This window comes from Pogoniulus pusillus, chromosome 2 (assembly GCF_015220805.1).
Source record: "Pogoniulus pusillus isolate bPogPus1 chromosome 2, bPogPus1.pri, whole genome shotgun sequence".
NCBI lineage: Eukaryota > Metazoa > Chordata > Aves > Piciformes > Lybiidae > Pogoniulus > Pogoniulus pusillus.
The window spans coordinates 5,703,125-5,728,479 of record NC_087265.1 but is presented as its reverse complement, the minus strand read 5'-3'; the positions used below and the strand labels follow the sequence as shown (position 1 = coordinate 5,728,479).

Sequence of the window (25,355 nt, the reverse complement as noted above, 5' to 3'; positions counted from 1 at the left end):
AATCCAACCTCCATGGCTGTCATGGGTTGAGTTAAATCTGCTGCTGACCTTCAGCTTCCAAACGACAGCAGCGGAGTCAACTCAACCCATGACAAGGACCATTAGAAATCAATCCATATGAAAATAAAGGTAACCAAATTGGAACAAAAACAGCAAACAAAGCCAAGCTCTTTTGCTGTTCTGCTATAAATTATCCCTGAAAATACCTCATGGTCAACCCCTTGTTTTGCACAAATGGACAGACCTCGGTCAAGCAACAAGGCAGTGGCTGGAGGTGATCCTCTGAGCTGCACTGCTCTGTACAGATCAATGTCAGGAGCCTGTATTTGCTCTCTAGGAGACATAATGTTGTGTTTTATGTGCTTAACCTTGTTGTCTTCATTCTAAATATTAAGATTTTGTATAAAGAAGATACTGGACCTGGAACTACTATTGAAAAGACACCAGAGATGCAGAGAGTTAAACGAACCCAGGATGCAATCAGCTCGGTACAAAGCAGTTGACTTTTAATACTCTACCAGTGCTAATTCAACATGAAACAGTATTCCCACCCCCACCCCCCCCTCTCTTCTTTCTTTACATGCTGCTAACAGTTGTTTGGCAATAATCCATCCAACTAAGGGTTACCTTCTAAACCTTTTTGCCTATTCTTGTACTTAAACAGTAATCTTTCTAATGATTCACATCCAGTTGATTACTTACAATCCAGTTCTGAAACATGAAAGCTCTTGCCAGCATTTTTTTTTCCCACCTCATCCCAAGCACAGTTTATTTAGGACAGGATCAAAGAATCGTTTAGATTGGATTGAACCTCTCAAGATCATCTTCAAGTAGAATCAGCTAAAGCAGGACTGTGTCCAGCTGAGTTTGGACTATCTCAAAGGATGAAGACTCCACAGTGTCTCTGGCCAGCCCGTTCCAGTGTCTGGCCACACCCCACAGCTAAAGAGTGTTCCCCTGTGTTCAGATTTGTGTCTTCTGTGTTCAGATTTGTGCCCATCACCTCTTGTCCTGCCAGCTGAGCACTGCTAAGAGTCACTCCCTCTTCATTCCTCTTCGTGCAGCACGACCCTTGGGGTCTATCACCCAAAGACTCGCTGAGGGTTTGCTCTGTCCCTTCCTCCAGGTCACTAATGAGGATGTTAAGCAATGTCGACCCCCATTATTGACCTGGAGTGGGTGCACCACTGCTGGCTTGTCTCTAAGCAGTGCCACTGATCACAGTGCTCTGAGCCTGACCACTCAGATGGTTTCAGTCCATGTCATTGTGCATGTAGCTAACGCTGCTCTGTTAGCTTGTCTGTCAGGATGCCAGGGCAAACAGTGTCCAAAGCCCTATTGCAGCATGTCTCAGCAAGCTTTTATATCCTGTGCAAATGCTCTAACCCTCTAAAACTGGGATAACTGTGTGCATATCCCTCTTGAAACTGAAACATTTTTTCATGCTGCTTTTGAATACTGACATCATTTTACCCCTGAAAGTCCCCAACATTTCAGCCTTTTGTTTGACCCAGCATTAAATATGTTCTTCTGAGGTGCTCTTTTTGCTGTTGTTATGCTGAAGTGGGAATGCAAATAACACTTGAGTTGTTCAAATGTTGTGTGACAACTCCCAACCTTGAGTATGATGGACTTCCACAAATCCAAACCTCTTCTTTCGTGGGCAGTAGGACCAAATGGTAACCAAGTGGTTAGAAAACCCTTTGAGGGAAGTGCTGTTCCATCTCATCACCAGCTAAGTTTGACTTCTAACAGACTGCTTGGAAAGAGGATGAGCACTTTGCTCATGGTGAAGCCAATGAGAACTTCTACATTTTCAGTCTGAGTGAGAAACCTCCTCATTTTCAGTCTCCACAAGAAACCTTCTACATTTTCAGTCTGCACAAGAACCCTACGTTTTTGATCTCCACAAGATCAGGATGTTACTCTTTACCTAGCCATAAATGAATCCAGGTGCCTATTTCAAGGCCATTAGGCTAAGATTCCCAAAAATGCCTTCAATTTTTTGATATCCCTTCCTAATTTTTTTACCTTTTGGGGTTTTTTTTTTTTTTGCAACTCAGTATAATAAACCTTGAAATGTTTCAGTTGTTTTCAATCAAAGGGTTTGTTCTTGCTGGAGTTAAGCTCCTGGGAGACATCAGATAGCCAAAATTGAAGCTTCAGTTGAAAAATTCTGCTCAAAAATCTCTGATTGTTTTTTTTTTAACCTTAAAATGAGTTGTTGTTAGTGCTTTGTAGAAGTGTGAAAGAGTTACTTGTTCATAGAATCAACCAGGTTGGAAGAGACCTCCAAGCTCATCCAGTCCAACCTAGCACCCAGCCCTATCCAGTCAACCAGACCATGGCACTAAGTGCTTCATCCAGTGTTCAGGTTGGAAGAGACCTCCAAGCTCATCCAATCCAACCTAGCACCCAGCCCTATCCAGTCAACCAGACCATGGCACTAAGTGCTTCATCCAGTCATTAGGTTGGAAGAGACCTCCAAGCTCATCCAATCCAACCTAGCACCCAGCCCTATCCAGTCAACTAGACCATGGCACTAAGTGCCTCATCCAGTGTTCAGGTTGGAAGAGACCTCCAAGCTCATCCAGTCCAACCTAGCACCCAGCCCTATCCACTGAACCAGACCATGGCCCTAAGTGCCCCATCCAGGCTTTTCTTTTCTGTTAGATGACTCTGAAAGGAAGTTACTTGAGGATTTCCTTTGACCAGAATAAGTCTCAATGAGCGTGGAAAGGATCTTTCTTTCTCTATTCTTACAACTGCTTGCTCACACCTGCCTCAGCTGAGCTTTGACCTCAGTCTCTTGACTTTTTCCTGCCCATCTGTGCCTTTGCAGATTAAGTACAAGGAGAGTATTGGAAAAGGAACTCCCATTCCTGACCTGCCAGAAGTGAAGCGTGTCAAGGAGACCCAGAAGCACATCAGTTCGGTAATGATCAATCTTTTCTCTTCCCCTTTACACTCATAGCCCACTCTCAGGAGCATCTTAGGGTTCCTCATTCCCAGTCCTCATTCCCTTTTGAGCTGTTTATTGCATTTTACAGCTCCCTCCTGACCAGATTAATTGTTTTTTTTTTTTCCCCAATGATTCTTCATTTTTTCAACCCTTTTCCTTATTTCCTCCCACCCCTTTCTTGTTATTGCTTTATTTTGCTGGGTTTTGTCATTCTTTCAGTGTGAATTTTGGGTGTTTTTAAAGCTTATATTGCAATTGTTTTACTGGTTGCAAGAGGAATCACAGGTGTATTCATAATGTATTTCTACATGCTTTAGGTCTCAACCCAGTCCAAGCATCTCCTTCCATCAAAAATGCAGTTCCTTTAAATCAAACACAAGTTAAGCTAAACCTAACAAAATGAGAGCTAAAGTTCAGTTGTTTTCCTTACTGGAGACCTAAAATGAAGTAAAACAAAACACATAATCAGAGATCAAAATGAAACAGAGCCCACAACTAATAGTTCTTTTTGTTTTAAACCTGTCTGTGAAAGGTTCAGCTCTTTGTTAACCCCATAAAAACCCTTCCAGAAATGTTGGCTGGCTGGAAAGTGATGCTGTTGAGTTTCCTAAAGCCCAAGGTGAAAGCAAAACCTCTTTATCTCATGCCAGGGCAGGAGGATATTTAAGTTTGCCTTCCTCTAATGAGTGATTCCACTGCCTTCAGCATGTTCAAGTACCTCAGCACAGGCAGAAAGCCCTGGGGTTAAGCAATGAGTAAAAGAACTCAGTTCGCAGATGATCCCAGCTGACATTTACCTACCAGCCAGGGAAATGATCTCTCCAGATGTACTGTGGAAGGCTGAGGGTCATCTCACCTTGCTGGCTGCTTGTGTTCTGCAGGTGATGTACAAAGAGGACCTAGGGACAGGTACCCCCACACCTGTCACTCCAGAAATAGAGCGAGTCAAACGCAATCAAGAACACATTAGCTCGGTATTTAAACGTCAAACCACTCCTAACGACTTCCTCTGGCTTAACACCCTAACGTAAAGAGCTGCTTTTCTTCAACGCTGTGAAGAAAGCCTCTCTCCTCCCTTTGCCCTGGCAATATCTTAACTCATTCATATTCCATCTGTCGGGTGCCTTTCACTTTCTTTCCTTTTCCTTCTCTCTCTCTCTCTTCCCTCTTTTCTCTCTCTCCCCTCTTTTCTCTCTCTCCTCTTTTCTCTCTCTCCCCTCTTTTCTCTCTCTCCCCTCTTTTCTCTCTCCCCTCTTTTCTCTCTCTCCCCTCTTTTCTCTCTCTCCCCTCTATTCTCTCTCTCTCCCCTCTTCTCCCTCTTTCCCCTCTTCTCCCTCTCTCCCCTGTTCTCCCTCTCCCCTCTATTTTCTCTCTCCCCTCTATTTTCTCTCTCCCCTCTATTTTCTCTCTCCCCTCTATTTTCTCTCTCCCCTCTATTCTCTCTCTCCCCTCTATTCTCTCTCTCCCCTCTATTCTCTCTCTCCCCTCTATTCTCTCTCTCCCCTCTTCTCACTCTCTCCCCTCTTCTCTCTCTCCCCCCTCTTCTCTCTCCCCTCTTCTTTCTCTCTTTTAATCTCATTTATATTCTATCTGTGGGGTGGTTTTCATTTTCTTTTCTTTTCCTCTTCTCTCTCTGTCTCTCCTCTCTCCTTTTCTCTCTCCCCCCTCTTTTCTTCCCTCTTTTTTCTCTCCCCTCTTTTTTCTCTCCCCTCTTTTTTCCCCTCTTTTTTCCCCTCTTTTTTCCCCTCTTTTTTCCCCTCTTTTTTCCCCTCTTTTTTCCCCTCTTTTTTCCCCTCTTTTTTCCCCTCTTTTCTCCCCTCTTTTCTCCCCTCTTTTCTCTTTCCCCTCTTTTCTCCCTTTTCTCTCTCCCCTCTTCTCTCTCTCTCTCCTTTCTCCCATCTTTTCTCTCTCTCCTCTCTTTTCTCCCCTCCTTTCTCTCTCCTCTCTTTTCTCCCTTTTCTCTCTCCCCTCTTTTCTCCCTTTTCTCTCTCTCCTCTTCTCTCTCTCTCCCCTCTTCTCTCTCCCTCTCCTCCTCCCTTTTCTGTCTCTCTCCCCTCTTCCTTCTTCTCTCTCTCTCTCTCTCCCCTCTTCTCTCCTTTGGGAGTGGTTTCCAGCTTTACACGCATTTAAAACCCAGAACTAGAAGCCAGCTGTGCCATTCAGGTGGTGTTTCTCCCCCATCTTTGTTTTACCCTTATCTTCCAGTCAAGCATTGACCAAATAATCCACCATCAGCCTCCTCTTTAATGTTTGCCTCTAGACTGAGTGTGAAATTAATGACCAAGTGTTCCTAACTGCAGGCAACTCACAAAGTGCTCAGGTTTCGTGGGCACTAAATGGCTCAGATTTCATGGGGTCGGTTTGGAGGAGGGGGGGAAGGGTTTAGGGGGCTTTTGTGGGGTTCTTTTGGTTTTGTTTTGGGGGTGTTTTGGTGAGGGATTTTTTTGGTGGAAACTTTCTTGTACCTCACAGGTGTTATACAAAGAGGGCCTGGGGACTGGCACCCCAACACCGATCACTCCAGAGATGGAGAGAGTCAAACGTAACCAAGAGAACATTAGCTCGGTACTGCCAAGCCCCTACTGCTTCAAATGCAAACCCAACCCCTTTAACTCATTACATTTTCCTTCCACTTCTTTGTTGAGCTTTGACCAATCCTTTCTTTACATCACTAAAACCCTCTCAGCATCCTTATATCTTCCAGCATCCTTTTATCTTCATCTTTTCACTCCGTCTAACTTAGTGGTGGTGAAATGCTTCCAGCTCCTGAGGTTTTAACCCTGGTTTCTTTCAAGGAGTTGAGCAGCACCTCGTGTCCTTTTCTCAATCCCCCCCTAGCAGTAGCATCTGGGTGCTGTGACTTTCCTCCTCAGTAACAAAGTAGATCCTCCCACTAGCCTTCAGACTCACCACACTGGTTGCAATGCAAATGACAAATGAACCCTTAACACCTCTTGGAGCAAAAGGAGCTAACATGAGGAGCCTGTGCTGCTTCTTCACCTGTTTCTGCTGGGTTGGGTGCTTTCTGGTGGCCTACAGGTCCTGTGGGTGGCATCTCCACATCATTTCAGTTGGAAAACATGATGAAAATTGCATATTTAAAGCAAAAAACCACCAAGTAGTAATGAACTACTGTTGTCAGGGTTGTTTCTACTCCTTCTATTCTACTCATTGTTTCTACACATTCCAGTCAAGCAACCATGATGGGAGAAATTTGTCCTCTGTTTTGAGTAGCTGAGGGCTTGTTTTTGGTTCACCTTGACCCAATCAGGACATGCCAGAGAGGAAATTCAGTGCTGACTCGAGATGAATGGGCATAGTTCAAAAGAGCCACTGCTGTAAAACATTCAGTTCCATTTAATTGTCTCTGGGCTCACCAAAGCTCTCTTCTGCTGATGAGCCTGGCTGGAATTTTAGAGGCAAATAATCTGCTGGTTGGAGGAAACAAAGAGAATCTTAGGACAGCTTAGGTTGGAAGGGACCTTAGAGATAATCTATTCCAACCTCCCCACCATGGGCAGGGATGCCTCTCAACTAGACTTGGCTGCTCCTGGCTTTGAACACCCCCAGGGAGGAGGCATCCCTGGGCAACCTATTCCAGAGTCTCACCACTCTCATACTGAAGAACTTCTTCCAGTCTAACCCTACTTTTCCTCAGCTTCAAACCATTCCCACTTGTTCTGTCTCTAGACACTCTTAGGAAAAGTCCCTCTGCAGCCTTCCTGTAGGATCCCCTCCGGTATTGGCAGGCAGCTCTGAGGTCCCCATGGAGTCTTCTCCTCTCCAGGCTGAACATCCCCAGCTCCCTCAGCCTGTCCTCACAGCAGAGCTGCTGCAGCCACTTTGAAACAAGCAGAAAAATCTTGCAAAGAGCTTTCAGGGGATTTACCCCAAGCTGTGCTTTGCACCAAACACTGAATGAATCATATGGCTTAGGTTGGAAGGGACCTTAGAGATCATCTACTCAACTTCCCTGCCAGGGAGTGTGGCCCATGCTCTGCCTTGCACCAAACACTGAATGAATCACACATTCACAGCATGGCTTAGGTTGGAAGGGACCTTAGAGATCATCTACTCAACTTCCCTGGCAGGGAGTGTGGCCCATGCTCTGCCTTGCACCAAACACTGAATGAATCACACATCCACAGCATGGCTTAGGTTGGAAGGGACCTTAGAGATCATCTACTCAACTTCCCTGGCAGGGAGTGTGGCCCATGCTCTGCCTTGCACCCAACACTGAATGAATCACACATCCACAGCATGGCTTAGGTTGGAAGGGACCTTAGAGATCATCTCATCCAACCTCCCACTAGCCCAGGTTGCTCAGGGCTTAGAATCATAGAATCAGTCAGGTTTGGAAGGGACCACAAGGATCATCTAGTTCCACCCTCCCTGTCATGGGCAGGGACACCTTACCCTAGATCAGGCTGGCCACAGCCTCATCCAACCTGGCCTTAAACACTTGCAGGGAGGGACAAGGTCCACCTGCCATTATCTGTGTGCAGCCAGGCAAGATGACAGCAAAGCTCCTAGGAATATTAGCTGCTGATTTTAATTCACTCCTTTTTTGTTAGCCTTGGAACAAGCCTGACAAATCTATTTGAACTCTCACTGTCTTAAATCACTTCTCCTGTCTCTTTCTCTCTCTTTTTCTCCTCCCACCCTTCCTCTTTCCATTCCTTTCCTTCTTTTTTTTTTCTCAATGCTTCCCTGTTGCCACCCAGGTGTTGTACAAAGAGGGGCTGGGCATTGGGACCCCAGTGCCTGTCACTCCTGAGATGGAGAGGGTCAAACGCAACCAAGAGAACTTTAGCTCGGTATTTGTTCTTCATCACTTAAGAAGCAATAACAATAACAATTAAGAGGAAAAATAATCCTCTCTTTAACTCTTTAATCCCTGCAGATTTTCTTCTCTAATTAACTTCTCACTCCCCTTAAACTTTCCTTTGGTCATTGATAAGTATATTTTAGATGTTATATTCTCCCCACAATCTGTTTTAATCCTCGATGCTCCAATCCTTGATGCTTCCTGCCCTTTCATTTTGAACCCCCTTTTTTGGGGGGGGGAGGGGATATGTGTGTGAAGATTAAGGTATGTTGCAGTTTTAAAAGGCACTGGAGGGGGTGGGGGAGTGGTTATTGGCTTCATTTCATTCCTCTCCTGCTTTATTAATCTGTTGAAGCACAGCCAAGAAGTATTTCTAGCCAACAGAAGACTTCTTACCATAGTTGACTGCTTTATACTCCCTTTCTGGTCTATTTAATTCTCTGTTACCAGCAAATTCAGTGGGATTGTTGAGTTCTTTACTGGGTTTAAATTCCTGTGTTACCATTTCATTTTCTTAACTGGCTTTAAACTCATATTACCACATACATTTCTTTTTGTCTTAAACTGGTTTCAAACCCTTATGTTACCTTTGCTTTTTGCCCTTAACTGGTTTTAAACTCCTATAATGCCACATAGACCTCTTTATGCCCTTAACTGGTTTCAAACTCCTATGTTACCATTGCTTTTTGCCCTTAACTGGTTTCAAACTCCTATAATGCCACATAGACCTCTTTATGCCCTTAACTGGTTTCAAACCCCTATGTTACCATTGCTTTTTGCCCTTAACTGGTTTCAAACCCCTATGTTACCATTGCTTTTTGTCCTTAACTGGTTTCAAACCTCTATGTTACCATTGCTTTTTGTCCTTAACTGGTTTCAAACCTCTATGTTACCATTGCTTTTTGCCATTAACTGGTTTCAAACCTCTATGTTACCATTGCTTTTTGCCCTTAACTGGTTTCAAACTCCTATGTTACCTTTGCTTTTTGTCCTTAACTGGTTTCAAACCCCTATGTTACCTTTGCTTTTTGCCCTTAACTGGTTTCAAACTCCTATGTTACCTTTGCTTTTTGCCCTTAACTCGTTTTAAACCCCTGCAATGCCACATAGACTACTTTTTGCCCTTGACTGGTTTCAAACTCCTATGTTACCATTGCTTTTTGCCCTTAACTGGTTTTAAACCCCTATGTTACCACTGCAGTTTGCCTTTAACTGGTTTCAAACTCCTATAATGCCACATAGACTTCTTTATGCCCTTAACTGGTTTCAAACTCCTATAATGCTACATAGACTTCTTTATGCCCTTAACTGGTTTCAAACCCCTATAATGCCATATAGACTTCTTTTTGTCCTTAACTGGTTTTAAACCCCTATGTTACCATTGCTTTTTGCCCTTGACTGTTTTCAAACTCCTATAATGCCACATAGACTTCTTTATGCCCTTAACTGGTTTCAAACTCCTATAATGCCACATAGAGTTTTTTTTGCCCTTAACTGGTTTCAAACCCCTATGTTACCATTGCTTTTTGCCCTTAACTGGTTTTAAACCCCTATGTTACCATTGCTTTTTGCCCTTAACTGGTTTCAAACCCCTATGTTACCATTGGTTTTTGTCCTTAACTGGTTTCAAACCTCTATGTTACCATTGCTTTTTGTCCTTAACTGGTTTCAAACCCCTATGTTACCATTGCTTTTTGTCCTTAACTGGTTTCAAACCCCTATGTTACCATTGCTTTTTGCCCTTAACTGGTTTCAAACCCCTATGTTACCATTGCTTTTTGCCCTTAACTGGTTTTAAACCCCTATGTTACCATTGCTTTTTGTCCTTAACTGGTTTCAAACCCCTATGTTACCATTGCTTTTTGTCCTTAACTGGTTTCAAACTCCTATGTTACCATTGCTTTTTGCCCTTAACTGGTTTTAAACCCCTATAATGCCACATAGACTTCTTTATGCCCTTAACTGGTTTCAAACCCCTATGTTACCATTGCTTTTTGCCCTTAACTGGTTTTAAACTCCTATGTTACCATTGCTTTTTGCCCTTAACTGGTTTTAAACTCCTATGTTACCATTGCTTTTTGCCATTAACTGGTTTCAAACCCCTATAATGCCACATAGACTTCTTTATGCCCTTAACTGGTTTCAAACCCCTATGTTACCATTGCTTTTTGCCCTTAACTGGTTTTAAACTCCTGTGTTACCATTGCTTTTTGCCCTTAACTGGTTTCAAGCTCCTATGTTACCATTGCTTTTTGCCCTTAACTGGTTTTAAACTCCTATGTTACCATTGCAGTTTGCCTTTAACTGGTTTCAAACTCCTATAATGCCACATAGACTTCTTTATGCCCTTAACTGGTTTCAAACCCCTATGTTACCTTTGCTTTTTGCCTTTAACTGGTTTCATACCCCTATGTTACCTTTGCTTTTTGGCCTTAACTGGTTTTTAACCCCTATGTTACCATTGCTTTTTGCCCTTAACTGGTTTCAAACCCCTATGTTACCATTGCTTTTTGCCCTTAACTGGTTTCAAACTCCTGTGTTACCATTGCTTTTTGCCCTTAACTGGTTTCAAACTCCTGTGTTACCATTGCTTTTTTCCATTAACTGGTTTCAAACCCCTATAATGCCACATAGACTTCTTTATGCCCTATGTTACCATTGCTTTTTGCCCTTAACTGGTTTTAAACTCCTATGTTACCATTGCTTTTTGTCCTTAACTGGTTTTAAACTCCTGTGTTACCATTGCTTTTTGCCCTTAACTGGTTTTAAACTCCTATGTTACCATTGCTTTTTGCCCTTAACTGGTTTTAAACTCCTGTGTTACCATTGCTTTTTGCCCTTAACTGGTTTCAAGCTCCTATGTTACCATTGGTTTTTGCCCTTAACTGGTTTTAAACTCCTATGTTACCATTGCAGTTTGCCTTTAACTGGTTTCAAACTCCTAAAATGCCACATAGACTTCTTTATGCCCTTAACTGGTTTCAAACCCCTATGTTACTTTGCTTTTTGCCCTTAACTGGTTTCAAACTCCTATGTTACCATTGCTTTTTGGCCTTAACTGGTTTCAAACCCCTATGTTACCATTGCTTTTTGGCCTTAACTGGTTTCAAACCCCTATGTTACCATTGCTTTTTGCCCTTAACTGGTTTTAAACCCCTATGTTACCATTGCAGTTTGCCTTTAACTGGTTTCAAACTCCTAAAATGCCACATAGACTTCTTTATGCCCTTAACTGGTTTCAAACCCCTATGTTACCTTTGCTTTTTGTCCTTAACTGGTTTCAAACCCCTCTGTTACCATTGCTTTTTGCCCTTAACTGCTTTCAAACCCCTATGTTACCATTGTTTTTTGCCCTTAACTGGTTTTAAACCCCTATGTTACCTTTGCTTTTTGCCCTTAACTGCTTTCAAACCCCTATGTTACCTTTGCTTTTTGCCCTTAACTGCTTTCAAACCCCTATGTTACCATTGCTTTTTGCCCTTAACTGGTTTCAAACCCCTATAATGCCACATAGACCTCTTTATACCCTTAACTGGTTTCAAACCCCTATGTTACCATTGCTTTTTGCCCTTAACTGGTTTCAAACCCCTGTGTTCCCATTGCTTTTTGCCCTTAACTGGTTTTTAACCCCTATGTTACCATTGCTTTTTGCCATTAACTGCTTTCAAACCCCTATGTTACCTTTGCTTTTTGCCCTTAACTGGTTTTTAACTCCTATGTTACCTTTGCTTTTTGCCCTTAACTGGTTTCAAACCCCTATGTTACCTTTGCTTTTTGCCCTTAACTGGTTTCAAACCCCTATGTTACCTTTGCTTTTTGCCCTTAACTGGTTTTTAACCCCTATGTTACCTTTGCTTTTTGCCCTTAACTGGTTTTAAACCTCTATAATGCCACATAGACTTCTTTTTGTCCTTAACTGGTTTTAAACTCCTATCTTACCATTTCTTTTTGTCCTTAACTGGTTTTAAACTCCTCTTACCATTTCTTTTTGTCCTTAACTGGTTTTGAACTCCTATGTTACCATTTCTTTTTGTTCTTAACTAGTTTTAAGCTCTTCTATTACCACATAGACTTCTTTTTGTCCTTAACTGGTTTTAAACTCCCACCTTACCATAGAGATTTCTTTTTGTCCTTAGTTGGTTCTAAACTCCTGTGTTACCTTTTCATTCTTTTAACTGGTTTTAAACTCCCTGTGTGCTACCATACAGATTTCTTTTTGCCCTTAACTGATTTTAAGCTCTTTTATCACCACACTGAATTCTTTCTGGTTTTAACTGCTTTTAAACTCCTATGTTGCCATATAGGTGTCCTTTTTTTCTGTTGTCCTTAACTGGTTTTCAACACATCTATATACACACACCTCTTTTTTTTGCTCTTAACTGCTTTTGGACTCCCACATAGGTGTTGTACAAAGAGGATCTGGGGACAGGCACCCCAACCCCTGTCACTCCTGAGATTGAACGAGTCAAACGCAATCAAGAGATCTTTAGCTCGGTATTTTTTGTTGTCTGCCCTCCCCAAAGCAGCAATTTCCCTTTTAATCCAGTTCAAAACCAATTTTAACACCAGTCAAAGACTCCTGGATTTTCCCTGTAATCAATTTCCACCCAAAAAAGAACATCCTCTTCCCCATGGTTTGACTTTTTTCCCCCTCCCCTTCCAGAGCTGTTAACTTACTTTGGTTTGATTTACATCGTCCTACTAATGATGAATTTTAGATTCTCTGTTTCCCTCTTTCTTGTGACCATATTTTCCCTCCCCCCCCTTCCTTTAATAGCTGATTCTCCTCTTGTTCAATCCCTGGGTGTTGTGGGTTTTTTTCCCCCTCCCTGCTTTGACCCCACATAATTAAATCTGCTCATATCTATTGCCTGATCCAAGGCTGTGGATGCGACCTTGGTGTAACAGTGCTCGGATATGTGCCAGCGTGACCTGCTGTGATGTTTATGGGATGGGTAAACAGAAGAGAATTGATTTCCTTTGTTCCTTTTCTGCTGTATTTGATGCTTTCTTCCTTTAGGAAGCCTTTGTGTTGTTGCACAGGAACAGTGGTCTGAAACTCCAGCTGTGTGTGAACTGCTTTAGATGCGGTGGTTGGCAGCACAGGTTTGCAGGGTGAAAGCTTAGGAGCATGAAGGCGTTTGTTAGGGTGAGGAAAGGGTTGGGGAGCACTGCTCATGATGTCTCAGGTACAATTTGCACAGTATGATTGTGTCTCTGTGTCCTCCCTGAAACAAGGCAGGGATGAGAAACTTCTCATAGCATGGCTTAGCTTGGAAAGGACCTTAGAGATCATCTACTCCAACCTCCCTGCCACAGGCAAGGATGCTTCTAAACTAGACTTGGCTGCTTGGCCTTGAACACCTCCAGGGAGGAGGAATCCACAACCTATTCCATAGAATCAAGCAGGTTGGAAGAGAACTCCAAGATCATCCAGTCCAACCTATCCTCCAGCCCTATCCAATCAACTAGACCATGGCACCAAGTGCCTCATCCAGTCTTCTCTTGAACACCTCCAGGGACAGTGACTCCACCACCTCCCTGGGCAGCCCATTCCAATGGCAATCACTCTCTCTGTGAAAATTCCAGAGTCTCACCACTAAAGTTCTTCCTAAGATCCAGTCTGAACCTACTCTCACTCAGCTTAAAACCATCCCTGCCTTGTCCTAGTTGTGATAGTGTTTTACTCAGGGAATGGATGACCTGGGGAGGAGAGCCTACCAAAAATATGGGGAAAGGACTTTTTACAAGGGCTTGTGGTGAGAGGATGAAAGGGAAGGGATTGAAGCTTGAGGAGGGCAGATTCAGACTGCTGATTAAGAAGAAATTCTTTCCAGTGAGGGTGGGGAGACACTGGAACAGGTTGCCCAGGGAGGCTGGGGAGGACAGAAGCACAGAATGGGATCTTTGATCTTTGATCCCATTCTGTGCTTCTGTCCTCCCCAACCTCCCTGGAGGTGTTCAAAGCCAGGTTGGATGAGGTCTTGAGCAACCTGGGCTGGTGGAAGTGGCAGTGGGGTTGGAACTGGATGATCTCAAAGGTCCCTTCCAACCCAAACCATTGTATGAATCTGTAAGTCTGTGAGGTGTGTGCATACAGGAAAACTTCAAGGAAGGTGCATTAGGAGCCTGATCCTCTGACGCCTTGGGTATGGTCTGGAGCATTTCACCTTGCTGCCACTGAGAAGAAAACACACTTTGTTACAATCCACATAAGGCTTGGTTTCCTAAGTACCAGTTTTAAATACCCACCTTGAGAAGCACTTCAGCAAGTCAGGAAGCTATTCTGGCCAAAGCCACACTGCTCTACCAAGGGCTTGAGATCTTCAGGGTTTTCAACTCATGTTTGACTTGTGTGGGTATCTGAATCCCCAGGGCATCTCAGGAAACCACCTCATGCTCTTCCACCTTCTTCTCTCAGCAGACTGTTGCTGTTGTGTGCTTGTGCTTGATTTTTTTCTTACCTTCTTTTAACACAGCCCTGTCACCCCACAGGTGTTGTACAAAGAGGATGTGGGGACAGGCACCCCAACCCCTGTCACTCCTGAGATTGAACGAGCCAAACGCAATCAAGAACACATTAGCTCGGTACCTCTGCCTTTGGAGAGCAGAAAAGTCCCTTGATAATCTCTTTTTGAAGTGCTTCTAACACACACAAACACACACACAAAATATTCCTGCTCCCCTATAATCAACTTACACACAGATTTAAAGCCCTGTGAGGCTGAGGGTTCATTACCTTCCATAATGGTCCCTTGCATCATTCCTGCTCCCCTATAATCAACTTACACACAAATGTAATTCCTTTTCAGGTTGCTGGGTTTTTTTCCCTTCCATAATTGTCCCTTGCATCGTTTTTGTTCCTTGCATCAATTTTGTTCCTTGCATCAATTTTGTTCCTTGCATTTTTGTCCCTTGCATCATTTTTGTCCCTTGCATCATTTTTGTCCCTTGCATCTTTTTTTGTCCCTTGCATCATTTTTGTCCCTTGCATCATTTTTGTCCCTTGCATCTTTTTTGTCCCTTGCATCATTTTTGTCCCTTGCATCTTTTTTGTCCTTTGCATCTTTTTTTGTCCCTTGCATCATTTTTGTCCCTTGCATCATTTTTGTCCCTTGCATCTTTTTTGTCCCTTGCATCATTTTTGTCCCTTGCATCTTTTTTGTCCTTTGCATCTTTTTTTGTCCCTTGCATCATTTTTGTCCCTTGCATCTTTTTTTGTCCCTTGCATCATTCCTGCTCCCCTATAATCAACTTACACACACATTTAATTCCTTTCCAGGTTGCTGTTTTTTTTTCCCTTTCCATAATTGTCCCTTGCATCATTTTTGTCCCTTGCATAATTTTTATTCCTTGCATTTTTGTTCCTTGCTTTTTTGTCCCTTGCATTTTTGTCCCTTGCATCATTTTTGTCCCTTGTATCATTTTTGTTCCTTGCTTTTTTGTCCCTTGCATCATTTTTGCTCTTTGCTTTTTTGTCCCTTGCATCATTTTTGTCCCTTGCATAATTTTTGTCTCTTGCATCATTTTTGTCCCTTGCATCATTTTTGTTCCTTGCTTTTTTGTCCCTTGCATCATTCCTGCTCCCCTATAATCAACTTACACACACATTTAATTCCTTTCCAGGTTGCTGGTTTTTTCCCCCCTTTCCATAATTGTCCCTTGCATCATTTTTGTTCCTTGCATTTTTGTCCCTTGCATCATTTTTTGTTCCTTGCATCATTTTTGTTCCTTGCTTTTTTGTCCCTTGCATTTTTGTTCCTTGTATTTTTGTCCCCTGCATCATTCCTGCTCTCCTATAATCAACTTAAACACAGAAATTAAAATCCCTTTGAGGTGGTTGTTTATTTTTCCCCTTCCATAATTATCCCTTGCATCATTTTTGTCCCTTGCATTTTTGTCCCTTGCATCATTTTTGTTCCTTACATTTTTGTTCCTTGCTTTTTTGTCCCTTGCATTTTTGTCCCTTGCATAATTTTTATTCCTTGCATTTTTGTTCCTTGCTTTTTTGTCCCTTGCATCATTTTTATTCCTTGCATTTTTGTTCCTTGCTTTTTTGTCCCTTGCATCATTTTTATTCTTTGCATTTTTTCCCTTGCATCATTTTTGTCCCTTGCTTTTTTGTCCCGTGCATTTTTGTTTCTTGCATCATTTTTATTCCTTGCATTTTTGTCCCTTGCATCATTCCTGCTCTCCTATAATCAACTCACACAGAGAAATTTAAATCCCTTTGAGGTGGTTGTTTTTTTTTTCCCTTCCATAATTGTCCCTTGCATCATTTTTGTCCCTTGCATTTTTTGTCCCTTGCATCATTTCTCTTCCTCTTTTTAATGACCTAACTTTTAATTCCACTTTTCTTTTGAGCCTGATTTACCTTTCAAAATGTTTTTTCTCCTTTCCCTGTCACAACGATGCTTAGTTTTGTGTTGTGTGGTGGTTTGGGAGGGGTCTTTTTGCCTTTGATTTTACTGAAAAGATAAGAACTAAACTCTGGAGTGCCCGACAGAAACCCGTGGCAATGCCCTCGATTTAAGAGTGCTCTGACCCTGATGTTTGTGCGATGGGTGAAGGCAGCAGAGCTGATTCTTTTGCTCCTGTTGTGTTAGGTTTGATGCTTGGAGCCTTGAGGAAGCTTTAAATGTTCGATGCACAGTTTTTCTCTCCAGCTCCTGGGCAGCACACTGAAGGTGGTGGTGGTAGCTCGCTGCCAAGAGGCGCTGCAGCCTTGGTGTTCAGTTGGGCAGTCCTGGGGAGCCTTTTAATTTCTCCCTTCTCTCCCAAGCCTCGGCTCAGGGCGCCTCTGAAAAGCACTCAGTCTGTTTTCTCACTTGCTGTTGTCTTCTTGTTGCTTCTGTCTTCTTTTAACGTGGCCCTGTCACCCCACAGGTGTTGTACAAAGAGGACCTGGGGACAGGAACCCCAATACCTGTGACTCCTGAGGTTGAGAGAGTCAAACGCAATCAAGAACAGCTTAGCTCGGTACTTGGTGGAGGACAAGCAGTGGTCCCTTTAACTCCACTCAAACAGCTCTTGTTAACCTCCTCTTAGAAATGGCCAGCCCCACTCCTGCCTTCCTGCCATGTAATCAACTCATACAATCATCTCTACTCAATTTCCCACTCTTCCTGACCTAACCACTCTTCACATTTGATGTTATTCACTTCTCGTTTGACCTTTTGGTTCCCTCTTCCAACTTCCTTCTCCTCTCCTGTGTGCTGTTTTCTCCTCTGAACCCAACCTGTTCCCTGTTTTTAATGTTCTATGATAAAAGAGGGGAGGGTTTGACTTTTCTAACAGGCTCCAGTGGTAACCCAAAAGCTCCAGGAAAATGCATCTGTGTTGGCTTTGTGGCACAAACCCATAAACCTCTTTGCCTTCAGGCTCTGGTGGGTGCAGTCCCATCTGCCTCCCTTCCCCAGGCTTAGCTTTTCAGGGCAGACTGAGCTCCAGCAACCCAAACCCATCATGTTGGCTGTCATCCTGACCGAGTTTATGACTCTGTTGTTTCTTTTGCCTGCTTCTCTTTTGTGGCTGCACAGGTGTTGTACAAAGAGAGCGTGGGGACTGGAACCCCCACTCCTGTCACCCCAGAGATGGAGAGGGTCAAACGCAATCAAGAGATCTGTAGCTCGGTACTTTGCCAAGGGAAAAGAATAACCCAAACCCAACACAAGTTCCCTTTTAACTCTGTTTAAAACCCCCCCATTTTAACAGGTGTTTTTTTTTCCTACTAAAGGGGTGTTTTAACACGAAATAATTCTGCTCTAGAGGCAGGGCTGGAAGTGATGACTCCTTACGTGCTGCAGTGGTGACTTCTTTAACCTGGGACAGGGTTTTTAATTCCTGAAGAGTGATTTTTTTCCCCCCCTCCCTGCCCTGTTCTAATCCTAAAAACACTTAACAAAAGAAACACAACAACCCTCTCTCGTTTTTTGCCTCTGCAATGCTGGCATTTAATTAAGTACAATTCACTTACAACTGCCCTCAGCCCCTCCGCTGGGCCTTTTTGGTGTTCTCCTTGCTGTTGTGCTTACACTGTGCAGTTAAAAAGCCAAACCCTACTCCTCTAATCAAACGTTGCTGAGCGCCTGCTTTGAGGAATAAAAGCCAAGAAGAAGAAGAAGTGGGGAGGGGAATGCCCTTGGGTTGGAAGTTTGCCTGTGGATGAGAACTGTCGATTCATTATTGTTGCTTTCTTTGGCTCCTCTCTTGTGTCTCCTAGGTGTTGTATAAAGAAAACATAGGGAAAGCCACCCCAACCCCTGTCACTCCTGAGATGGAAAGAGTCAAACGCAATCAAGAGATCATTAGCTCGGTATTTGCAGCAGGAAATCAGTCGCTAAAGAGCCTGAGTGAAGCCTTTAACACAACTGCAGCAGTTCAGTCACCCTTGGGGCTTCCTAACTTTACCAAACCTCCTCCCTCTATGCTTATGAACAGCTCCTAATAGCTTTTGGTTAACGGTGCCTGAGGCAGGACTTTGCTAGCTCTGGGTCTGACCTGGTGTGGGTGGATGTTGGTTTAAGCTCTTACATAACCACATCGATTTCTTTTTGTCCTTAACTGGTTCTAAACTGCTCTGTTAGCATTTAATTTCCTTAACTGGTTTTAAATGCTAATATTGCCACGTAGGTTTCTTTTGCTCTTGACTGGTTTTAACCTCCTATTACCATATAGATTTCTTTATGGCCTTAACTGGTTCTAAACTCCTACATTACCTTTGCTTTTTGTTCTTAACTGGTTTTAAGCTCCTGTGTTACCATTTCCTTTTGTTCTTAGCTGGTTTTAAGGTCTTACATAACCACATCAATTTCCTTTTGTCCTTAACTGGTTCTAAAGTCCTATGTTAGCATTTCAGTTTGTTCTTAACTGGTTCTAAACTCCTATGTTACCATTTCAGTTTGTCCTTAACTGGTTCTAAACTCCTATGCTACCATTTCAGTTTGATCTTAACTGGTTCTAAACTCCTATGTTACCATTTCAGTTTCTTCTTAACTGGTTCTAAACTCCTATGTTACCATTTCAGTTTGTTCTTAACTGGTTCTAAACTCCTATGTTACCATTTCACTTTGTTCTTAACTGGTTCCAAGCTCTTCTCTCACCACACAGACTTCTTTTTGTCCTTAACTGGCTTTAAACTCCCACCTAACCCATACAGGTTTACTCTTGTTCTTAACTGGTTTTAAACTCCTGTTGCCACTTTACCAAACCTCCTCCCTCTGTGCTTCCAAACAGCTCCTAATAGCTTCTGGTTAAGGGTGCCTGAGGTGACCTGGTGTGGGTGGATATTGTTTCCTCTGCGGTTGCTTTTCTTAACCCTATGGGTTTTTCTTTCACTCCAAGTGTGTGTCAGGCAGAGTCGATTCCATCTAGGACCCCCCTCTTGCCGTTTGCCATTCATCGAGTAGATCAATGGCAAAGCTGCAGTTGCTTCTCCTGGGGGCAGCTCTCTCTAACCTTTTCTGAGTGGAGTGATTCAAAGCTACGTTGTCTGTTTGGTTTGGGGGTGGTGGTGATGCCTTTTTAATGACATTTGGATACTCCCTTGTATCCTGTAGGTTTTGTACAAAGAAAACGTGGGGAAGGTGACCCCAACCCCAATCACTCCAGAGATGGAGAGAGTCAAACGCAATCAAGAAATCATTAGCTCGGTACCTGCCAAGAGATCTCTTTCTCTTCGGGCTTATTTCTTGTCTTTGTGCTTCTATCTTACTAAAGTAACCTTCTAACTGCCTACTGGGAGTGGGTTTTCACTTGGAAAACACCTTTGTTTCTGCAAGTTAATTGCTTCTCTTCTAAAACAAAACTAGTTCGGTGTTAACAGTCTGCGCCAGGCGCCCAGGACCTTTCTACAACCCGGGCTGTGTAGCTGTGGGCTCTGTCCAGACAATAGGAAGAGCTTAGTGTCCTCTGGTGAAGCTATTTAGGTTCATCTCTCTGGCCTTTGAGAGATTAAGCTCTCCCTCCCCGTCTCGTCTTCCCCTCTTCCTCCCCTGCCTGCTCGTCTTCCCCTCTTCCTCCCCTGCCTGCTCACCTTCCCCTCTTCCTCCCCTGCCTGCTCACCTTCCCCTCTTCCTCCCCTGCCTGCTCACCTTCCCCTCTCCTTCCCCCCTGCTCACCTTCCTCTCTTCTTCCCCCCTGCTCACCTTCCTCTCTTCTTCCCCCCTGCTCACCTTCCTCTCTTCTTCCCCCCCTGCTCACCTTCCTCTCTTCTTCCCCCCCTGCTCACCTTCCTCTCTTCTTCCCCCCTGCTCACCTTCCTCTCTTCCTCCCCTGCCTTCTCACTTTCCCCTTTTCTTTCTCCCCGCTCACCTTCCCCTCTTCCTGGCTTTTCAGGGGTGTTTGACTTCAGTGGCAAACACAAACCCCAACCACCTCTTCCCCCCGGAATCCTCCTTCCAAGCCAGGTGGGCTCGTGTTGCTGTGACAGCTGACTTAGGAGGCATTAGAAGGAACGGCCCAGCAGCCCCTCCAAGGGTTGCCAAGCCCTGGAACAGCCTGCCCAGGGTGCCAGGGTGGTGGTGGAGTCCTCATCCCTGGAAGGACTGCAAAGGCCTGCAGAGGTGGTGCTGAGGGATGTCGTTTATTGCTGGCCTTGGCAGTGCTGGGTTAATGGTTGGACTCTATGATCTTCACGATCTTTTCCAGCCTAAACCTGTGGTTCTATGAAGAGGAACAAGACTGTTCCTCCTCTTCTGGGTGCTGTGCCTGAGGTAGCTTCTTGGTGGCCTCACGGGCTGGGCAGGTGTGTAGCTGCAGCACTGCAGCGACAGCAGACCCCAGCCCTCCACACCCCTCTTGCTTTGGCTGCTCAGTGTGGGTGCAGCAACAGAACTCCTCCCGAGGACAGGCAGGCAGGCAGGCAGCAGATAATCCACTTCTTGAAGGCTTCCCCCGGGCCCACAGGCAGCCGTAGCTGGACAGAGCCCACCTCTCTTAACAGCAGCCAGCAGCTTTCCTTCTGTCCCAGCCTGCCAGCAGGTGTTTGGCTTTTGCGCAGCGCTGCCTACGGTAACCAGCCCTGATTTACTGAGGTTTGAGAACAGCAATAACCTCTGTGCAAAGCCTTTTGGGGGCCGGGGAGGCGGGGAAGGGGGGGGTGTTAAGATTCTGGATACATCTTTTGCATCCCACAGGTGTTGTACAAAGAGAACTTGGGGCGAGCAACCCCCACCCCTGTCACTCCAGAGATGGAGAGAGTCAAACGCAACCAAGAACAGATTAGCTCGGTATCGTCTGGTGGAAGGAGAGAGCACTTGGGGTTAACAGCTTACAGCCTGCCTGCTGGTGTTTAACCCTCTGGGTGGTTTGAGCAAGCCCGGAAAGGCAGCGCTTAAGATCTGACCATTTAAAAGCAGCTTTTTTCTTTCTAGTTTTCAATTAACTTTTTAACACTTCTTCTTTTCTCTGGCCCTTTTTGTTTTCTCTGACTCTTTTTTCCCCCTCTCATTTTATCCTCAGACCCTTTTTTTTCCTTTTTATTTTTTCTTCTTCTGGGCTTTCTTCCTCTTTTTTCTTTCCTCTGATCTTTTTTCACCTCAGCTTTTTTTTTCCTCCTCTCACTTTTTTTAACTCCTCTCACCTTTTCTTCCTCCCCTCGCCTTTTCTTCCCCCCCTCTTTTCTTTCCCCCTCACCTTTTCTTTCCCCTTCTCACCTTTTCTTCCTCCCCTCTATTTCCCCTTTGCTCTTTCTCTTTTCCCTCTCTCCTTCTCCTTTCCCTTCCCTCCTCTCCTCCTTCCCCCCTCCCCTTCTTTCTCCCCCCTTCTCCTTCCCCTCCTCCCCTTCTCTTTCCCCCCTCCCCTTCTTTCTCCCCCCCTTCTCCTTCCCCTCCTCCCCTTCTCCTTCCCCCCCTCTCCTTCTCCTTTCCCCCCCACTTCTCCTTTGCTCCCCTTCTCCTTTCCCATCCTCTCCCCTTCTCCTTTCCCCTTCTCCTTTCCCCTCCTCTCCCCTTCTCCTTTCCCCTCCTCTCCCTTTCTCCTTTCCCTCCCTCTCCCCTTCTCCTTCCCCCCCTCAACTCCTCTCCTTTCCTCCCCTTCTTCTTTCCTCCCCTTCTTCTTTCCTCCCCTTCTTCTTTCCTCCCCTTCTCCTTTCCTCCCCTTCTCCTTTCAACTCCCCCTCCTTCTCCTTTCCCCCTCCCCTTCTCCTTCCCCCCCCACCCCCGCTCCTTTCCCCCCTTCTCCTCCCCCCCTTCCCCTTCTTCTTTCCCCCCCTCAACCCCTCTCCCCTTCTGCTTCTTCCCTCTTCCTCGCCCCTCTGCTCTCTCCGGGCGGCTGGTGCTGTCCGCAGTCCCAGCAAGAGGAGGGGGCATGGTTTGTCCCCGTGTGACCCCGAGCTGTGCTCTGTAGGGCAGCTGCTAGTCGGGCGCATCAGCTCGGTGCTGAACCGGGACAAGCCTTGCCCTAAGAATAACCACTCTGGACAACTCCTTTCTAACCGGTCTTGATTGTCTCACTTTCCCTTCACTTGGCCTATTTTGCCTTTGATTTTGTTGTTGTTTGGTTTTCACCTTTTGCTCTAGCAAATAACTTCCAGGGTGCTTTGTTTACTGCCCGAGGTGTCTCCTGCCCCTGCAGTGCTGTGTGCGCTGAACAGTAACAGCAGGTAGAGCAGAGCCGGGGCTGGGGGGCAGCTCCAGGCTGATCTGGGGGCACCACTTCGTGTGCTGCAGGTTTTGTACAAGGAACAGATGGCGAAAGGGACCCCGACCCCGCTGACTCCAGAGATGGAGAGAGCCAAACGTAACCAGGAGAACATCAGCTCGGTGAGTTCTGCTCAGCCAAGACAGGGAGGTATCACACAGTCTCACAGTACTATTAGGATTGGAAGAGACCTCACAGATCATCAAGTCCAACCCTTTACCACAGAGCTCAAGGCTAGACCATGGCACCAAGTGCCACGTCCAAGGTGCATGGAAAGGCAACAGCTCAGCCCCAGCAATCCTGGCTCAGGCCAGCAGCGCAGGTGCCCATGGACCTGCTCACTTTGCACGTGTGGAAAAAAACAGATCCTTTACTATGTGGCCCTGGAGGTGTCCCTGTTGACTGCAGGGGGTTGGACAAGATGACCTTTGAGGATCCCTTCCAACCTGATGCAGTCAGATCTGTGAATCCCTGCTTTCTGCTGAAACAACTGCTGTGATCAGCTGCTTTAGTCTGGGGCTTTAAACTTCAACCTCAGTTAACAGCTGTGGCTTTCAAGGCTCTTGAAAGTCTCTTCTGGTCTTAGCTTGTAGGAGTGTGTGAGGGGCAACAGAGCTGGTGAAGGGCCTGGAGAACAGATCTGGTGAGAGGCAGCTGAGGGAACTGGAGTTGTTGGGCCTGGAGGAGACTGAGGGGAGACCTCATTGCTGCCCACAGCTCCCTGAAAGGTTGGAGTGAGGTGGGGGTTGGCCTTTCCTCCCCAGGAAGAAGTGATAGGGCAAGAGGAAACAGCCTCAAGTTGCATCAGGGAAGGTTTGGGTTGGACATTGGGAGAAATGGCTTCACAGAAAGGGTTGCCCAGGTGAGTGGTGGAGGTCTCATTCCTGGAGCTTTCAAAGCTGTGCAGATGTGGTGCTGAGGGCCATGATTTAGTGGTGCTCTGGCCGTGCTGGGTTAATGGTTGGGCTGGATAACCTGAAAGGTCTTTTCCAACCCAAACAGCTCTGTGAGCTAGAACTGACCCTTCACCAGAACACTGCAACTGCTGTTAGATTTCTGACACTCTGTAGCAGCCTGACAGATCTGGAAATGGCCACTTCTGGGCCATCCTCCTACCGTGCAGTGAGTTGTCCTGGGAGGCTGTGGATGCCCCTTTCCTGGAGGTGTTCAAGGCTGGGTTGGATGAGGCCTTGAGCAACCTGGGCTAGTGGGAGCTGCCCCTGCCCATGGCAGGGGGTTGGAACTGGATGAGCTTTAAGGTTGCTTCCAACCCAACCCTTTCTATGCTGACCACTATTGCTGCATTGCCTCTGCTTGCTCTGAGGAGGTTAACAAAGGCAAGGAGCTCAGTTAAAAAGAGAGATGTTTGGGATCAGGTCCACACCTCCCCCTGCCTCACACAGCTGTAAAAGAGAACTTTTGCTTTCCTACCTGATGTTTTCCACCAGCACAGCTCCTGTTTGCTTTGTTCCCCACCCTGTTCTTTGCCAGGTTGCTGCAGTGCAGCTCATTCCCCAGGCTGCAGGAGCAGCTTGGTGCCTTCTGCTCATTTCCCTTTTCCTCCTCTGGCAGGTCCTTTACTCGGACAGCTTCCGAAAACAAGTCCAAGGCAAAGCTGCCTACGTGCTGGACACACCTGAAATGCGGCGTGTGCGAGAGACCCAGAAGCACATCTCCACAGTAAGAGCCTTGCTACATCTGTTTGGAGCTTGGCAAGTTGAGTTACCTTCTAAAAACCTCACCTTGCTCCACAGCTGCTCTTGGGGGGGCAGCTGAAGGCTACAAGAGTTGAGGATGCTCAGGACTAACCTGTGTCCAGTTTACAAGCTGGACTTTGGGACGACACACCTGGAAGGGCGCTGGCAGTGTTGGAGCACAAACACTTTCGTTTGGTTCCTGGATGTGTTCCAGTGTGACTTAGTCTAGGTGACCCTGCTCTAGAAGGTGTGGCTCCAGGGAGACCTTAGAGCAGCCTTCCAGTACCTAAGAGCTGGAGAGGGACTTTGGACAAGGGCTTGTAGTGATAGGTTGAGGGGGAATGGTTTGAGGTGGAAGAGGGGAGATGTAGAGTAGATCTTGGAAAGAAATTCATTCCAGTGAGGGTGGTGAGACACTGGCACAGGTTGCCCAGGGAGGCTGTGGATGCTCCCTCCCTGGATGTGTTCAAGACCAAGCTAAGAGAGGCCTTGAGCAATCTGATCTAGCAGGAGGTGTCCCTACACATGACAGGGGGTTTGGAACTGGATGATCTTTCCTTCCAACTCAAACTTGACTGCAGGCATCACTGAAGTGAGCAGGAATCCAAACTGCTCATCGTGATGGTCTTAGAGGTCTTTTCAATCCGAAAGCAGTCTAAGGTCTCAGCCACGGGGAACAGAGCTTCCATTGTAACCTGCAGGTGAAATACCATGAAGACTTCGAGAAGAGCAAGGGCAGCTTCACCCCTGTGGTGACTGACCCCATCACCGAGCGTGTCAAGAAGAACATGCAGGACTTCAGCGACATCAGCTACAGAGGCATCCAGCGGCGCGTGGTGGAGATGGAGCGCAAGCGCGTGGACCAGGACCAGGAGAACCTCACAGGTCAGACCTGCCTCTGCTCTGCAGAGCTTCAGCACTGCTCCACAGCTGCCCTGCAGGAGCAGTACTGCACTGATACCAACTCAAAGCCATCCTCACCTAGAGACGGTTTGCAGCTGAGCTGGTACCAACTCAAAACCATCCTCACCTAGAGATGGTTTGCAGCAGAGCTGGTACCAACTCAAAGCCATCCTCACCTAGAGACGGTTTGCAGCTGAGCTGGTACCAACTCAAAGCCATCCTCACCTAGAGATGGTTTGCAGCAGAGCTGGTACCAACTCAAAGCCATCCTCACCTAGAGACGGTTTGCAGCAGAGCTGGTACCAACTCAAAGCCATCTTGACCT

At 45.6% G+C, this 25,355-nt stretch overlaps 1 protein-coding gene across 1 annotated transcript in view; it reads left to right on the top strand.

Annotated features, from left to right (window-relative positions):
* Positions 1-25,355, top strand: part of NEB (nebulin) — a 218,009-nt gene that overhangs the window by 187,087 nt on the left and 5,567 nt on the right. The window contains exons 126-135 of the mRNA XM_064154908.1: positions 396-488; positions 2,843-2,935; positions 3,844-3,936; positions 5,435-5,527; positions 7,687-7,779; positions 18,013-18,105; positions 20,927-21,019; positions 22,460-22,552; positions 24,003-24,110; positions 24,829-25,012. Of these exons, the coding sequence (XP_064010978.1) occupies positions 396-488; positions 2,843-2,935; positions 3,844-3,936; positions 5,435-5,527; positions 7,687-7,779; positions 18,013-18,105; positions 20,927-21,019; positions 22,460-22,552; positions 24,003-24,110; positions 24,829-25,012 (1,036 nt within the window). The remainder of the gene's footprint in view (positions 1-395; positions 489-2,842; positions 2,936-3,843; positions 3,937-5,434; positions 5,528-7,686; positions 7,780-18,012; positions 18,106-20,926; positions 21,020-22,459; positions 22,553-24,002; positions 24,111-24,828; positions 25,013-25,355) is intronic.